The sequence below is a fragment of the Osmerus eperlanus genome, chromosome 9 (genome assembly GCF_963692335.1).
Source record: "Osmerus eperlanus chromosome 9, fOsmEpe2.1, whole genome shotgun sequence".
Taxonomy (NCBI): domain Eukaryota; kingdom Metazoa; phylum Chordata; class Actinopteri; order Osmeriformes; family Osmeridae; genus Osmerus; species Osmerus eperlanus.
This window is the reverse complement of record NC_085026.1, coordinates 16,061,569-16,078,760: the sequence shown is the minus strand read 5'-3', so window position 1 is coordinate 16,078,760 and position 17,192 is coordinate 16,061,569. Positions and strand designations below refer to the sequence as shown.

At 48.7% G+C, this 17,192-nt stretch overlaps 2 protein-coding genes across 3 annotated transcripts; one reads left to right on the top strand and one right to left on the bottom strand.

Moving 5' to 3' along the window:
• Positions 1–39: 39 nt before the first annotated feature.
• trmt5 (tRNA methyltransferase 5) lies at positions 40–2,486 on the bottom strand. The gene is made up of 5 exons (XM_062469798.1): positions 2,388–2,486; positions 1,528–2,150; positions 1,097–1,221; positions 329–968; positions 40–219 (listed from the first exon to the last, which is right to left on the bottom strand). Exons 1-5 carry the CDS (start codon positions 2,393–2,395, stop codon positions 167–169), a joined length of 1,449 nt encoding a protein of 482 aa, XP_062325782.1. The 5' UTR covers positions 2,396–2,486; the 3' UTR covers positions 40–166.
• A 40-nt stretch (positions 2,487–2,526) lies between these two features.
• slc38a6 (solute carrier family 38 member 6) lies at positions 2,527–13,576 on the top strand. 2 transcript variants are annotated; one of them, XM_062469799.1, is made up of 16 exons: positions 2,529–2,810; positions 3,961–4,091; positions 4,309–4,382; positions 4,748–4,800; positions 4,894–4,933; positions 7,488–7,566; positions 9,740–9,825; positions 9,915–9,973; positions 10,294–10,368; positions 10,840–10,896; positions 11,562–11,641; positions 11,799–11,899; positions 12,015–12,139; positions 12,307–12,451; positions 12,743–12,837; positions 12,964–13,576. In XM_062469799.1, the coding sequence occupies exons 1-16, from the start codon at positions 2,736–2,738 to the stop codon at positions 13,045–13,047; spliced, it is 1,359 nt and encodes a 452-aa protein (XP_062325783.1). In that variant the 5' UTR covers positions 2,529–2,735; the 3' UTR covers positions 13,048–13,576. The 2 variants fall into 2 exon arrangements, with proteins under 2 accessions (XP_062325784.1, XP_062325783.1); XM_062469800.1 differs by lacking the exon at positions 12,307–12,451 and having other exon boundaries at positions 2,527–2,810.
• The last annotated feature ends 3,616 nt before the right edge of the window (positions 13,577–17,192 follow it).

Genomic DNA, 17,192 nt, shown 5'->3' with positions numbered 1-17,192 from the left:
TTGTCTATGCCAGTTATTATTCAAACACAAGCATATGTATAACGTGTTCATGGCTTCATGATCATTCACCATGAAACCCAGCAATGACGCTTTATTGTAAAAGAAAAACAAGCAGTATTTAGTTACGTGGAAAAATGTACAACACAAATTCTGTCTTCTGTGGCGTTCAGTCTGCAGTCTCACACTTCTGCCTCTTTGGTGCTGGTTCCTCTGGGGGCTCTGAGGAGAGGACGACAAGTCGTTTAGGGAACTCATCCCGCCAGTCACTCAGCATGTCAGTGTGTGCTTGTGTGTTGATCCATCACGCTGTGTCAAATGTGCTTCTCACCTGTCTGTCTGCTCTTATTGCTGAGGAGGACCTCTTTAGGGAGGGTAAAGCTAACGCACATCATCTCCTTATTGGGCGCTACGTTCCTCACCAAATGCACGGAGCACCTTCCTTCGAGGGGGAACCCGATGCTCGCAGAGGCCCTCTCCAGCACGTCTTTACGGGGGTCGTCCTCCTTAGAGAACCCGTAACAGTGCACCTGAGGGAGGGTTACGTCACAGGAAAGGTCCTGGTCTAACAGGCCTCTGAAAGCATCCAAGAACTCCAAGGCTAGCGCGGGCAGATTCATGACGATGTGAACGCCGGCTGCTCCCTTCAGTAGGGCAGGCAGCTCCTGCTTCAGGGGGCCCTGGATGAAGGCCCGGCCGTCCAGGTTGAACGTCCTGACCTTGCTCTCCACCTTGTTCAGCTTGCAGTTGTGTTTCAGCCAGCGGTAGGACTCGGGGTTGAGATCGTTGGCCAGCACTGTGGAGCCTCGCCGGGCCGCCGGGACGGCGAAGGGACCCACGCCGGCGAACACGTCCAGGACGACGTCGCCTCGCTTCAGGAGAGCCACCACGCGCTCGTGCTCCGTGCTTAGACGAGGGTTCCAGTACACGCGGGAGAAGTCGAACTCGTAGGTCACACCGTTCTCTTTCACCTGCAACAAACAACAACAAGTGTTGTTTGTAAGAGACGGACGTCCTAGTGTCCGGGAAGTGCTAGTTTGATAGAAAGGTGGTAAACACAGACAGATCCTAGAAGTTCATTTATGTTGATTCAACTCACTTTGGCCACCATGTTCTCCTCCCCGGCCATGACCTCCATCTTAAAGTTGCGGTAGGTGGAGTCGATGATGTTGGTCTTATTGACCACACAGGTCACCCCAGGGTTCTTATCCATTATGACTCGGCCTGCAAATGGAAGACGGCAGACAATTATACACACCGACTGAAAGCGGATGAATCAGCACTCCCTTTATCCCCTCTTATACTTCATGTGTACTTATCCTTAATTGATCATCCAGGAAACCCAATCTCATGTGTGGGCAAGAGTAAGAAGTGCCTTTGATAATGGAACATTGATTATGCCAACAACATGTTTTGTCTATAAGAATGATACAGCTATATACGCCTTGATGAGGCAATAGCTCAGGTGTTGGAACATGGATTAAATAAAATAAAGTATTGATTGCGAAATCAATACATTGTTATTATTACCTATGAGGTTTCTGTATGGCAGCTGATGGTCTCTCAGGTTCAGGTGAGCTATGTGTCCTACCCGGCTGAACCCCGACGTCACATCCTGTCCCTCGGGAAGCACAGCTCTCAGCACCTCCTCAGTCTTCAGGTTGTCATAGGAAAGGTGCAGCTCGTACTGCTGCAGCGCGGGAGCTACGTTTAACCCCTTCAGCACCTCCGACTCAGCGTCACTGAAAGAGCTTGGTGACGACACGCTGGCAGGATCCAACAGCAGGAGACGGTAATCGCCCCCGCCTTCTCCTGTGTCCTCCACCACTCTCGTCACACCTGGTCTCTGGAGAGCCACCTTCTTGAAACTCTTGACCAGTTTGTTGAGGACCTCCTTTGGGACACGTAGAGCTGGGACCACTATGGTCTGGGCAAAGGCCTCTTTGTCGAGGCAGGTCATGCCGCGGACCTCCGGAGGGGCAGTGTAAAGTCTAGACTCCATGACATAAGGTTGGGGCTCGGGTATGTGTCTGGGATCACTAACAGAACACGTTTGCTCTGTATGAAAGACGCCAGAACACAGGGTGTGATGTAGATGAAAGAACCTCACACGCTGTCGAGTTTGTAGGCTGTTAAAGATTCTGGAAACAATCCTGCAAAGACATACATGCGTTTTACTAACAGAATCTAGCTAGCTAGTGAGTAGTGTTATTGTCATTGGAAGGTAACCTAGAAGAAAAAGTTACCGACGTGGTTATCGTGTTTCAATAGCTTTTAAGAATTAATCATGCAACAAACGTGTTTTCCGTTCCCTGCGTCAACTTGAATCATAACAAAAAATACATTTAAAATCACATTTGTAGCTACCAGATAATCTTGTAGCGTCTCACCTCAACATTGCCACTGCTTCCTTGTGCACATGTTCATACGTAATCAGTCATTGACATGTTTAGGCTAAGCCTATTGGTCGAATAGATTTCACGGGCTTTGATTGGATAGAAGTCTCACTACGTTGTATTGTGCGACGAGTGTTAAAATCACATGACAAACAGTCAGCTGAGAAGTTGCAGATATTACAAAGTGTATTTAAACTGCCAGAGTCGGGAACTCGGGTAACTTTAATTATACAAATGCTGTAGCTTGCATCTAAAACGGCGTAGACGTGTTGAGGCGTGTCGTTGCGCACTTCTAAGTCAGAAGTTACAACAGCTCGCTCGGAGACAGAACACTGGAAGGAAATGAATGTCAATGGAGATGATACCAGCACCTCTGGGGACGCCGAGGGGAGCGAGACCACCCCTTTACTGGGAAATGTGAGTGAGGAACCAGAGAATTCTGCTGCGGAATGTCAGTTGGTCGGCGATTGACCTATCAGTATCTTTATAAATGTTTTCTTATCCAAATGTTCATTCAAATAACTGACCAACCACCCCCCTCGTTTTGGACGTCGTCGTCACCAGATGCAAACCCTGAAATCTAGAACAGAACACCCTAACTTCTTTTCATTTTGCCTCCATCAGCGCTTTGCATATAATGTCCAGTGTGGTGGCAAATCGTAATACTCCATAATAATATGAATATACAAGACCAAAAAGTGATTCTTAGTTTTCTACAGTTGGCAAAACAAATCGTTCCCATAGTTGGAGGGTTAGCTGTGCTCTACAAAATACAACACACTTATTTTGTCTAATCACATCCCATTCAACAATATCTTTTTTCTCATCTTTAATTAGGTGTTTTTTTTACGATTACTGATTTATTCAGGGGCGTAGGTTTCATTCTACACACGTGTGTACACAAATTATATTTAACGGCCGCATCCACAGTAATTAAAAAAATCTGTCACGATTGAAAACAAACCTACGCCCTTGGGTTTACAGATTATAATGCGTAATTGAATCATAATAGGCCTTTTCTCGAAGATCTGCGTGGAAGCGCAAGTGGGACATTGCTGTCGTCTTTAATTCCATTGGTTCTGCGATCTGACCCCAGGTTGCCTTATTTCAATACCGTTCCTGCTGTATCCCTGCATCTATATATATACATCTGCTCTGTCATAGTGTAGTCTCTGTCATCTTCGACTTTAAATATGTCTGCATCCGATCTGGAGGGCCAGGTTAATCCAAGCCCTGCCACTCTGCTGTGACACAGACACCGGGGCTGGACTCTCAGGATATCCCCTATTAGAGGGTTCAGGCAGAGCCAGGCAGCACTGCTATGCCCAGCCCAGGCAGCTGCTCCGCAGCCGGGGCCTCAGATCCCACCTCATCCTCTCCCGTGCCGTTGGCAGATCCCAAAGGGCATTCCACTGCTGTGTTCCTCCATCAGCTTTATGTCATCACAACAGTTGTCCAGTGCAGCGTACGCTTTCATTACAAAGTCTGTTGACTTTCAAAGGCTGGGTCTGTAGCCTTCTGAAGTCACCCCATTACTTACCTCAGTTGTCTGTGTCTCTCGCTGTAGGGGGCGGGGCAAAGCAGGCCTAAAGGAGCCTCCTTCACATCCTCTGTCTTCAACCTGATGAACGCCATCATGGGCAGTGGGGTTCTGGGTCTTGCCTACGCCATGGCGAGCACAGGTATCGTCGGCTTCTGGTGAGTATGCAAAACAAGTGTTCAGTCGCACGCAGACATCTTCGTCGTTGGTTGGCTTGCTTCTCTCTTGACTGGTTTCGGCACTTAATGTAGATTTCAGTGTTTCGTTGAATTTGTTTGTCGGTAGTGAATCTTGTTTGTCGGTAGTGAATCTTGTTTGTCAGTCGGCTATCGTGTGTGATTCAGTAGTGATTGTTCTTCCTGTCTCTCTCTGCAGTGTCCTCCTGGTGCCAGTGTCCTGCCTGGCAGCCTACTCGATCCACATCCTCCTCCAGCTGTGTGACCTAACAGGTGAGCTGTGCTGGATCTATGATTAAGTCAGCATTGTTTCACTTGGGGAGTTTGATTTGGCCCGAGGGAAGATTTGACGCCATCTTGAATTGTACCACTCCTCAGTAGGACCTAAGAGTCCTGTTTGCTAGGGGTGGGAATCTTTTGGTACCTCACGATTCGAATTAATTCTTGGGGTCGATTTCTTATAATAAAAAAACATAAAATAAATAAATAAATAATAATAATGTAAATCGCTAGAAGACTGAATCACGATTCAAATGTGAATCGATTTTTCCCCCATCCCTACTGTTTGCGCTGTCTGACAGAGATGACCTCGTTTGAGCTGAGGAGTTTGTGTCTGCTTCATTCATTCTTTATCATAGGTATCACTACCTATGAAGAACTCGGAGAGAGGGCATTTCAAAAGCCAGGCAAAGTATGTTTTACTTTATTTTTACGACAGACAAGAAACGGTTCCCTCGATTAATATTTTTTTAAATGTAAAAGAGCATCCTTTGTCTTTCAATAGATTCTGGTGGGATGTACTATTCTGATTCAAAACCTTGGAGGTAAGATCACCATCGTTATAAACCGCATTCCATATTCTTCGGTGGATGCCAATGTTGGATTCTTAGCAACACTGGCATCATTATGAGGTGTCATTCCTGCCGTCTTGAGACAGACTTGACCTTTGTACAGTCTCTTTGACGCCAGTTCCCAGGAGTGCAGAGAGGAGGGGGGCGTGGGGAGGGTTGGGCTGGACTCTCTCGCTGTCGTCCTGCTTCCAACCCCCCCCCCCCCCCCCCCCAGTTTACAACAGTCACGGAGAGCCTCCTGCTGGAGACCACAGGGCTCTGCAGCAGCCTGCCAGGTTGCATATCCCCGAGTCACTGATAACCTCTGACCCCTAGCTGCTGTCCCCTCTGCCCCGATCCCACTTAGTACTGCTAGTTTATGTACCCTTAGCATAGATAGTCCACATATTTAAATTTTAGGTATATGTTTATTGTATGCACCTTCCTGCCAAAGCAAATTCCTTGTCTGTGCAAACTTTCATGGCGAATAAATCCCATTCTGATTCTCCATCTGGGCCTGAAATTAGACTTCTGCTCTAATTGATCACTGATGGCAAACCCCCCCTCAAGCCTCCAAGTGTTGAGTGACCTAATGAGAGCCCCCCCTCCCCTCCTCCGTCCCCTGCCCCCAACTTCCCTCCTCCAGCCCCCAGTACCTCTCCCCCAGATGGGGGCTGAGGTGATACGTCCTCCACAGTCATTAGGCAGTAGTCCTGAGTGGATTACGGCCACAACCCTCTGGTATGTTGGTGGTTTTGCCCAGCATGGGGCTGTGTGTGTCGTGTGTGTGTGTGTGTGTGTGTCGTGTGTGTGTGTGTGTGTGTGTGAATGCCAGCGCTCCACCAGTGCCCCCTGTGTCTGTCCACACCCCTGGTCCCTTTTATAAGAGTGCAATTAGCCCCACTCAGAGTAAACACTTGTGCTCTGCCAAAGGCTGATGGGCCAATTGACCTTAATTACTGTATAGCCCCTGGCTCTCCCACACACTGTGGCCCCTCCCCTCTCTCTCATAATGAAATGAAAGTGGCTCTGTCTTATGTTAAATGCTCTTCCCTGCTGTGTCTGGTGACCGCATGCTCTGATAGGCTACTCTGACATGCTGTCTCCCCCCACCCCCCGCTATGTTCTTTGATGTTATTATTTCAAGTAGGTTGTGTATTGATTGTTTCAATCTTCTTTACTTCAGGGGTCTTATGTTGAAATGTAAGTATATGTGCGCAAGGTAGTCTGCTTGGTAGTGTGTGTGTGTGGCAGACTTGTACAGTGTTTGAACTTGCAGTCTCCCAGTGCATGACACCAAGGCCATATCATCAAGTTTCATACGTGACCCTTGTGAAACTGTGTATGGCCCATGTGAAGCCAAACGCATGTTCTATAAGTAGGCCCACGTTTCCATGGTGACTGCAGACGTTGACAAACGACAGGCTACAGGGGCTGTCGTGTACATTCCCTGTGTGGGCAGCTGAACTGGGGGCCAGCATGGTGTGAGAGTGTCACTAGCACCGCTGGGCAGATTGATCTCAGTAAAGGGGAGTAAGGATGCCCCAATATTAACTCCTCTGAATGAAGCAGCTGTTCAAAGTTGAAACCCTTGCACATAGGATGTTGGGGTTCCCCTTATACAACAGTGTGACCACCCCTCGTGCTGTTATAATCACATTATACAGTGTTTGTGTTTGGCTTTGTGTCCTCTCCAGTGACTAAGTGGGTGTCCATGCTTGTGCCTGTGTGGGCAGGAGGGTTATTGGAAGAATTTTTAAACAAAAACAATTACTGGATCTGAGGGATTATGGGCCAGGGTTAGTTTAAAGGAGCCGGGAAGACCAGCCCCAGGGCTGTTTGGTCGCAGCTAACCTTGGCTCGCCCTCCTTCCTCGACTCACACCCCATAACTGTGCCTCCCTCATCCCAGCTTATCCCACCCATCTCCCTCTCCCTTAACACTAGCCCCTCTAATGTGCTCCCTCTGTGTGTGTGTGTCTCTCTCTCTCTCTCTCTCCATATCTCTGGTATTGGTGGGCCCAGTCGGACACACAGGAAGTGACCTAAACCCCTGTCTGATTGGCTGTCTTAGTGTGAGTTGGAGTGAGGGGGCCCACAGGAGACTCTGGCGATTTTCCTGTTTCGTAGGAAGCTGGGGAGGGGGGGGGATTAGCGTCAGGGATCATTATTGTTAGCATTCTTTCCCGCTTTCCTCCGGCCGCCACCTCAGGGCTTCTGCATTTGGAACATCTGCACAATGTCTGCCTCTCGGTCGCTGAGGCCTTAGCGGGCGCTCCCTGCAGCTAGCTGCCCGCCTGGGTCACCTCGGAGAGGGAGTGGGGGAGACGAGGACTCACAGACCCCCAACCTGTGTTCCCTCTCTTACCCCTGGAAACAACGTTACCTTCAATCTCTTGTCTGTCTATGCTTTCACCGGCCTACCTAACAGCGTTGATGTGTGTGTTTTTATTTGTTAGATTTTCACAGACAATGTCAGTGTTTCAGTGTTTGTGCTTGTGTTGCTTATCGTACAGGCATCCATTTTGTATTTGTGGCTCTCTCCCCAGCCATGGCCTCCTATTTGTTCATCCTGAAGGAGGAGCTGCCAGCTTCCATCACCAGCTTCCTCAGTCCGGACGCCTCAGAGTACGTGCCTGGTTCTTCACTCTGAGTCACTGTCGGATAACGCTCAGGGGAAATCCTCCGAGCTTCTCCATTCACCCACACACCATATACAATTCCCTTCTCTGTATGCTCCAGCTGAGGATAGATTGATTTGTGTCAGTATGGCGTGTAGATCCGATGTCGTTGGCCATGGCTTTTAACTGATATAAGACTTTCCTAACCACAAGGCTTCTGGAAATGGGCAAGTGGTCCAAAAAACATATGAAAAATGTGGTGGAAGCGATCTCCCCGAACCACAGTACACTAATGCACTGTCTGCAAGGAGCTGTAGTTTTAGTGTAGTGGAACAGTGAGCAGGCCAGAAGCAAACACGCGTACGAGAGAGGATCATTCATCAGCCGTCATCATCACCCAGCATCCTCCTCCTCGCCAGGGAAGGCCTCTCCCCTCAAACCCCCTGAGCGGGCCAGAAAGACGTCCGAGGCCAAGAATGTAACTTCTGTCACTTTATTATCAGTTGCACTGACCGGAGTGAGAGCTGTGTCTGGTCTCGGCCCGATCCGTCAGAAGAGGAGCTTTCCCTCACAGCTGCTTTCTGTTAGTGTTCTCCTCCGCCTCAAATCTTTCACACATGTTCCTCCGGAATCAGAGCGATACAACGGGATATCGGTTCTGCCATTCTAATTACCGCTCGTGCAGAGGGAAACAAAACAGCCGGTTAATGAGTGGCTTTTGGATGGCTAGCAGACTCTGTACTCAACCCAATTAAAGGCTAAATGATTTGGTTGATTTATATTTAAAAAAGCATTTTCTCTTTAAAGGCTCGTTTGTCTTGGTTTCCCAGATTGAGGTGTATGGTTGTAGTCAGTCCTGGGGAGGTTCCTCCTTGTTACAGGCCAGTGATCGAGCCAAGGTCACGGACAGCTGGCTTGGGTTAGTGCAGCTGCAGCCAGATTTATGCTAATCTCCAACACTTGGTGGAGATTGACTCATTGACAAGAGACACAGTCGAACGTCCTGAGTCCTATCCTGCAGCTTGTTATACCGTGAAATGCTTGACATTTCATGGGTATTCCAAGTATCTTATTTTTTTTTCCCTTAAGTCGAGCACTCCTAAGCTGCCCTGTGTGAATCTCAACATGGTCCTACATAACAGTCGAACCTCCTCGGTTTAACCACAGGAAAGGTGAATGGGAATGTAGGGTTACGGGATTTCTCTGCTAAAGTTAGGGAGTAGCGCTGGAGCTAAGGCCAGCGACCGAGTGAGAGTTGGGGTCGTGAGAGCTGTGACACGACCAGTTAAAGAGCAGCCCCCATGCAGACAGGGAGACAAGGCCATCGGCTACCACGCTAACCCCAGAGCTGTGAAACTGCCAAGGAAGGGCCAGTGGGTGTTGATGTGTCCAGAGCAGGTGCTGCTGGCTGTGGGAGCCCCATAAACAAGCCTGGAGCCAGCCCCCCGTGACCCTGTGCAATGTCCCCCCCCCTCCTCCCCTCCTTGGCACATAGTGGCGCCCCTACAGCACCCCTCACCCCGGCCAATGCTCAACCTCGCCGGAGCCAGCATGCCTTCCACATGTGTCACTCCGGAGTCCCCCCTCCCCCCTGTATCCCCCCTCCCCCCTGTATCCCCCCTCCCCCCTGTATCCCCCCCTCCCCCCTGTATCCCCCCCTCCCCCCTGTATCCCCCCCTCCCCCCTGTATCCCCCCCTCCCCCCTGTATCCCCCCTCCCCCCTGTATCCCCCCTCCCCCCTGTATCCCCCCCTCCCCCCTGTATCCCCCCTCTCCTTAACTTCCCTCTCCTGAACAAACCACCAAGGCTATCCCTCAGCAAAGGAAAATATTATTCGCCCCTGGAAAAGAACGAGTAAAATGTAGCCCCATCTGACTAAGCATCAGAACAGTTTGCATGCGAATTACATAATTGTTATGGTTTGCGAGGGCTAAAGCCCTTTAATTTATACCACATGATAAGGCTGTCTTTTTGAATTGGAGCACAAAATGGGGACAAATTTCCATGGCCGGTCTATTTCCAGACAGAGTAACAGGGCTTAGGAGGAGAGAGAATCATTTCTGCGCTTCTCATCACGTCTTGACAGGGGAACCGTGCCTGATGTGGGGATGTTGCTGGGAAAAACAACTTGTTCATTGTTACAAGCCTTGTCTCTTCTCCTCCATGTCCTCCTCGTCCAGGGAGCTCTGGTACGAAGATGGCAGGACGTTGCTGATTCTGGTGACGGTGTTTGTGGTTCTGCCTCTCGCTCTGCTGCCTAAGATCGGTGAGTAGAGGGGGTGGTTGGGGGACAGGGAGAGTGTCATCGATATTGGACATGGATCACAAACCCCCCCAGTCTCTTCTCACTCCCAGGTTTCCTTGGCTACACCAGCAGCATTGCGTTCAGCTTCATGCTGTACTTTGCAATAGTGGTAAGCTCCTTATCGCTCAACTACAAGTTGTCCGTCTCCAGTCTTTGTACGTCTGCCTAATCTAATGGGGAAAAGATGGCTGAGCGGTTAGGGAATCCGGATATTAATCAGTAGGTTGCCGGTTCGATTCCCGACTGTGAAAAATGAAGTTGTGTCCTTGGGCAAGGCACTTCACCCTACTTGCCTCGGGGGGGGGGGAATGTCCCTGTACTTACTGTAAGTCACTCTGAATAAGAGTGTCTGCTAAATGACTACATGTAATGTAACTAGAAGTTGTCCGTCTCTGTACGTCTGGCTAATCTACGCCCTCCTCCTCTCAGGTCGTAATCAAGAAATGGTCCATCCCCTGTCCTCTCCCGCACAACGTGACGCTGTATCATCCAGAACATACTCAGGTACGACCTCACTCCACCCCACCCTGATCCAGTCTCACCTCACCTCTGCTCTGGCTGAACCTGAGGGCTGGAAGTTTGAGCCCAGAGCCACGGTCGAGAGATTTAGGTGAAATCCGGGAGATTGAGTTCCTGAACCCCAGGCTTTGGCAGCTGACTCAGTCGGTTAGACGTGATGAAGACCAGAAGTGTCCCAGAGCCCACTTCTCTGAAATGTGTGCCACTCCTGAGGGGGAGGAAGTTCCTGTGACCTCGACCAAAACCTGGAAGTGAACCTTGACCTGGTAGAATATACAGGCAGCAAAGGCTTCCTTGTGTGTAATCAAGGAATGGGTTAAATTAGACTGTTGTTTACCTGTCCTTCCACAGCCGAGACTAGGGAAAATAAGATACTGACTGTATATTTTCTCTGTCAAACCTTGCCTCGTCTGTGAACTTATAAATACTCTCTCTTCTCTCTCTCCCCCCCTCCAGTTCTCAAATTCCTCTGACTCAGACTGTACGCCCAAACTGTTAGTCCTGTCCACGAAGGTATGTATGTCTCAGCTGGCTCCATCGAGCCCCCCGAGCTGGTCGCTCAGACCGTTCCCTGGTGGGCAGAGTTAGCGAGCAGACGGGCCTTCGTTTCAGAAACCCCATGATGCATTCATTGTTGTGATACTGCTTCATGAGGATTTCAGCGCATGTGCAGTGTTCACATGTGTGTATAAAATCGGCTAGGTTCACACTGCCCCAACAATGTCCAACAAACACCAAACATTCTACTGTTGGTCGTTGGGTTTAGAATGTTTGGAAAGATAACTGTCATTTTCTCACTGCCCCCAATAAAACACCAACAGGCACATCACACCGAACCAACACAACTGTTGTTGTTTGTTTGAGCAGTGTGAACTGGCCTTAACAGTATTAGCTGCTAAGTGGCTATGATGTTTTGACTGATGCGTGTTGTAAAGATGGGAAATAACGAAGTACTTAAGTTAATTTTATGGTATCACTACTTTTTATTTTTCGGACAACTTTTACTTTCAGTTCTTACATTTTTTACACATCTGTACTTTCTACTTATTACATTTAAAAGCCAGACTCGTTACTTTAGTTTTAATCAGTATATGGTGCCTGTATCTTGCCTTTTTAAATTTCCTGTTTCGAAAAAAGGTTTCAAAATAAGTACTTTTGCCATCTGTGGTGTGTTGCAGAGTGCGTACGCTATCCCCACCATGGCCTTCTCCTTCCTCTGTCACACAGCCGTGCTGCCCATCTACTGTGAGCTGGACCGGTCAGTGCAGTGTTTTGTACAACGCTTTGGATCAAAGCATCTGATACAATAAGAACATTTCCGATGTAGTGCGTCAGTGTGGATCGTCCCCCTCGCTGTTTACATGTTGACGGTAAGAGGGATTATTCCTTCACACCCCCATATTGTGTGGTTTCAGGCCCAGTAAGAAGAGGATGCAGAATGTGACCAATGTGAGCATCTCTCTGAGCTTCCTGGTTTACCTAATCTCCGCCCTCTTTGGCTACCTCACCTTCTACGGTAAGTGGCTACGGACACACCTTACTGTATTTCTGTAAAAATCGTGACTCTTTTGAATTGGGGACAAGGCTTTAATAAACCTCCTATTACTTTGTTCTGGGTCTCTCTCTGATAGGCCAGGTAAACTCTGAGCTGTTGCTAGGCTACGACGCGTACATACCACGTGACGTCATGGTGATGACAGTGCGCCTGGCCATCCTGCTAGCCGTACTCCTGACAGTGCCCCTCATTCACTTCCCTGTAAGTCAAACAACCATGGCCTCCCTGTTCGATTCCCTAGTTAAACTAGGGTTTGCCCTAACCCAAACCTCACCAGGTGAAACCCCTTGACAGAAAACCAGGTTCCTCTCGGAGTGTGTGTGAGTTGCGTGAGATGTGACGCTGTGTCGCTGTGCCCCCCCCCCCAGGCCCGTAAGGCCGTGACCATGATGCTGTGTGGGGTCAGGCCGTTCTCCTGGGTCGCCCACGTCCTCATCACCTTCCTGCTGCTGGGCATCGTGCTTCTGCTCGCTGTGTTCGTCCCAGACATCAGGAACATGTTCGGGGTGGTGGGTACGTGTCTAGCCCAGCCAGCGCTCTCTGTGGAAGTACTGTACAGTACTGTTTAGCTTTTTAGTTATTGTTAAACTCCTTAGTATTAGACTTTTATTTGTATTTATACATTCAACTAAAAAAAAATTGGGATCCGTATATGTTTATTGTATGCACCTTCCTGCCACAGTAAATTCTGTGTTTGTGAAAAGTTACATGGCAATGAAAACTGATTCTGAAAAAGAGGGTCGGTGTATGCTAGATGAACCGCTGTGAGCAGCAGGGGTCTGACTGATCATCTGTCTGCTCCAGGCTCCACCACCTCCACCTGTCTCCTGTTCGTCTACCCCGGCATGTTCCACCTCCGGATCAGCAACCAGCCTCTCACCTCCTTGGGGTCTGTGGGTGTACGTGTCATCGCCTGCCATCGCTGCTCAGTTCGCTGGCTGATTTCAAGCTTATAGCTGCGATCACCCTTCTGCTTTACTGTGGTACTTCTATAAGAACACATCTCTGTTCCTCTCTCATCCCAGGCTGTGGCTCTGCTGGTCTTTGGTCTGTTTGTGGGCATACTCAGCCTGAGTGTGATCGTTGTCACCTGGACGCAGAACCCCTGAGCAGCACCACCGTGGAAGGATACTTGAAGGGAGACTGGATGCACACAGGGAAACAGAGCAGGGGATCAGAGACATCTCCTGGTAACAGTGCCAAACGATCATGTGGGTGACACAAATAATGTTATGATTACTGACTTATTTATTACACTCAGTGATGTGCAACGCAAGTCATATTCTCATTGACATTACAAACTTGTTACAAACTAATTCTGGTGAAACTGTATTGTTGCTGATTGTTCTCTTGCAAACTGGTTTACATTCAGACAGACACACTTGTTATCTTGAGTAAAATGATACAATGTTCACTGATAATTTGGTTTCAGTGCTAAATACAATCATCACACTTACCTTGAATACATGTGTGTGTGAGCTGAAAATGTGAGATTTTGATTTAAGATGTGTAATGTCATGTTCTGCTTGGCAGTTATGCTCCATCAATGTGATTATCTGCCTGTGATTGAAGGCACTCTGTACAGTGGTATAGAGGAATTATACACCTCAAGATCTTTATAAAGATTCATTTAAACAATGCTGGTTACAATGGCATATTTTTTCACACGTGACTTCAGTGCTTGTTTTGAAAGATCAAAATTGTTTTATCCTGTAAAAATGTGTTCCAAACTTGACTGAAAGGGGAACTTTTAGATTTTTATGTCCAATTTTGGTTTCTTTAATTGAGCGCTACAGATTTTATTTATTTATTGAGGAATGATAATTGCTAAAACGTGTGTGTCTGAGAGTGATTGACAGGATTAGTATTGACGTTGGTCCAGTCACTCCAGAGTGGAGCTGGAGGTCCTCTCTAGCTAATGAAAGCCAAATGGCTGGTACGTTTCTAATCACAATGCTGTTTACATTGTCTTGGTGCTCCTTCTGAAACCCAGGGCCGTCAGACTGCTGCTTCTAATCTGAGGAATTAGGATGACTGGCCCCGTATCCCTCCCTAAAGCAGGGGACCGCCCAATCCTTACACCACCTCAAAGGAGGGTCCCCAATCCTGGAAATCTCCCCAGCCTGTCTCTGTTACTCTAAGGGACTTTCCTGTTCAGGAGAGATGGAATGTACCATTTCCAGCTTCAAGAGGGGTGGATTGAGTAGGAGTATGTTAGCTAACTAGAGATTGAAGACTGAATAATGTCTTATTTCTAGAGTTTGAATGATCATAGAGAGATTAAATCGCTTTCCTGCTCGTGTGATTCATCTTCCGTGGTTGCAGAAGAGTTTTCTGAAAAGCGTGGTGACAGAAGCACAGTTGTTAAGCAGTAACAGAAATCAAGGCCTGTGTGGTTCACCACTGTTGTCTGTTCGAACATAGGTTCTCTCTGATAGGGTGCTAATCATAAACACAGCACACCCCCCACCCCCACACACTGATGACAGCCCTGCTCTGGTTCCCATGGGAACCGACCCGCAAGGTTCAACCACTGCACAAGATCGCCACCTAGTGTTTGAAAATACTTACGGTCACACCTGTTTCACATCCCCTGGAAGTGAAGGCCAGCCTTTCAACTAACTAATTCCTGGCCCCCCAATTGTTGACTTGGTGTGTTTGATTTAGCGTAAACTGCTGGGGCTGCATAAAAAAATGCAGATTGATTTCCGAAAGCATGATGAGGTTGAGCTGTTTTTTATGCAGAGCGGAGTTGTTTTAACGGCCGGCCCAGCCTTGTGTCCCAGGCTGAGGGAGTGGGTGTTTTTGTTTGGTTAAACTCACTCACACCCCTGGGCTTTGGTCCAGCAGTATGACAACACTGTCTCCTAGGGTAGAGTGGGAGAGGGGCAGAGGGCCCAAATTAAACCCCCATCGACTACCCTGGCTCTTGTATTATTTCAAGAGGTGTCGGTTGTGTTCTTTGAAAATTGTTTTGTGTTGTTGAAATCCAGGACACAAGGTACCATTGGTTCCTATCCCCTGTCCCAACTATGACCGTGTGTGTGTGTGTGTGTGGATAATAGACATGTATATGCCTGTGAATGTGTGCATGGTGTCTATTTCTCCCAGCAGCACGAACCAGATCCATGTCTGCTTACCTCAGGTGGCGTCCGCTGGTTGCCTCAGGTGGTCTTTGTGAAAGTGCATGCGCAGGTCTGGAGATCACGTCTCCGCTGCTGAAGTGCGGTCTCGCTCTCGACCTTGCGCAGGATGCAGAGGCCTCACTTTCTGTTCCCCGAGTGCGCGCGGCAGACGAGGCTCTACAACTGTAGCACGTCTAAAAGTCTGGACAGCATCTGGTTCCTGTTTACGTTTACAACCTGCTATAACCCGTGGAAGTCACTGTGACTGGACGAGAGGGTTTTGTTCGGGCCCGTTCACCGTCGCTCCTTCGCAGGGGTCGCTACAGTTGACTTGAACTATCGTGGAATGCGATGCAGCTAATATCACCCGATGTGTTATCGTAGATAACGGGGTCTCCCCAGATGACGCGTTTCTCTAACCCTCTGTCTTTATGCCCTGTCTTCCTCTCTCTCTCCGAGGCTTTCATCCCTCCCCCGACTACTTCTTCATTTCCAATCAATTTCCACGGTCTATCACTAACCGTGCTTTCCGTGTCACAAGAAGAACATTCCTCTCTCTGAAGTCTCTGTTAAGATCACAGTTGCCTGTTCACTTACGCTGTTCCAGTCATAGAAGCAGCTTTTTCTTCTTCATGTGAACACTTACCAAAACCTGTTTTTGTAGAGTCGATCACTCCTGATTGAATGCCCACAACCACTGAGATTGAAAATAAATAGTTGCAACTGTGTGATGTAGGTAACTCACAGAGCCCATAGGAGGGTTTTCAAACTATGTTTACTAGTCTGTGTGGTTATAGCAGTCTCTGTTTGGTCAGTGTAGTTCAATGTCTTGAAAGTGTGTTATTGTCATCTGGTATTTTCTTTTACTTGAGCATGTTGGTGACTGGTGGTTGACCTACAGAGCTGTCAAATACACTAAGGTGTTGAGTGACAGTTGCTTCTCTCCCCAGAAGTCTCGATTTGAGAGCTGGGGCTCGATGTAGTCCTTTAAAGCCCAACATCCTTATTTGTCTTCTCAAGTGCTTTACCAATGTCTAATGCTTTCTGTCAATGCTGGATTCAATAACAATTCTTGGAACGGTGTTGGGGGAACGTTTCTGCCCCTTCGTTCTCCCACCGCAATTAAGGCCGGCACAATAGCAACAGAAAGCACAAAACAGGCCTACGGTGACATTGCTGTCGCCATAGAGACCAGCACAATAGACCCAGACAAGGACGTATAGGAGCTGTACATGCGGCGCATGTATCGTGATGTCCTCGTGCTGTATGTCAAGGTCAACACCACCAACAAACGACGCAGAAAGCGAAGCGATGCAGAATTTCCGAACACAATTTCCCCACTAGAACACCCCCCCCCCTGCTCCCCCCCGACAGGGAGCAGGGGGGAGCAGGGTGTGACGGGAGGTGGAGGGGGGAGAGCACGATGGTCAACCCGCACAGTGTGGGGCTTGGCAAGCTCTGTTTTGGAGGAGGGGGTCTCGTCTCTCCCAAGATCCCATCAGGCCAGAGCTGAGCCCTTAATGCGGCCCTGACGCCTCGCTGGCGCAGAGGCCACGCTGCCTCACATCTGGAGCCAATTACCCTCCGCCTCGCTCTGCTGTCCTGGACGGCCGGCCTCATATTCACATTCCTCTGCTTTTCACAACCCGACTCTTTCTCCATCCCCTCCGCTCCACCTCCCCCTGGTTCTTCCCAGTAAAAAAGATCTCTTCTCCCAAACAAACTTACAAGACAGCTTAGTCAAAGCTCTCTCACCCTCCCCTCTCAGGCTCTCTGCTCCACTGGCCTCCTCCTTCCTCCTCCTTCTCTCCTCACCCTGTCTCTTTCCTTCCAACCTGGCCCATTTTCATCTCTCCACGCATTTCTCCTCAACCTGCACGACTACGGTGTTACGTTTCTCTATGGCCAAGTGCCGGTAATAAACACAGACTTGCGAATAAAGGGACACTTAGCACCAAATCAGCTTTTACGAGAGTTATTTATGTGGCTGGGTTCCTTCATTTCATTTTCTGAACTGCCGTGTGTGTGTGTGTGTTTTCCTGTGAGGGACTTTGTGAGGCTCACACGGGCGGGTGGTGAACAGGACTAGAGGGCTCTCGCCCCCAACTGGAAGGACTGGGGGTCCAACA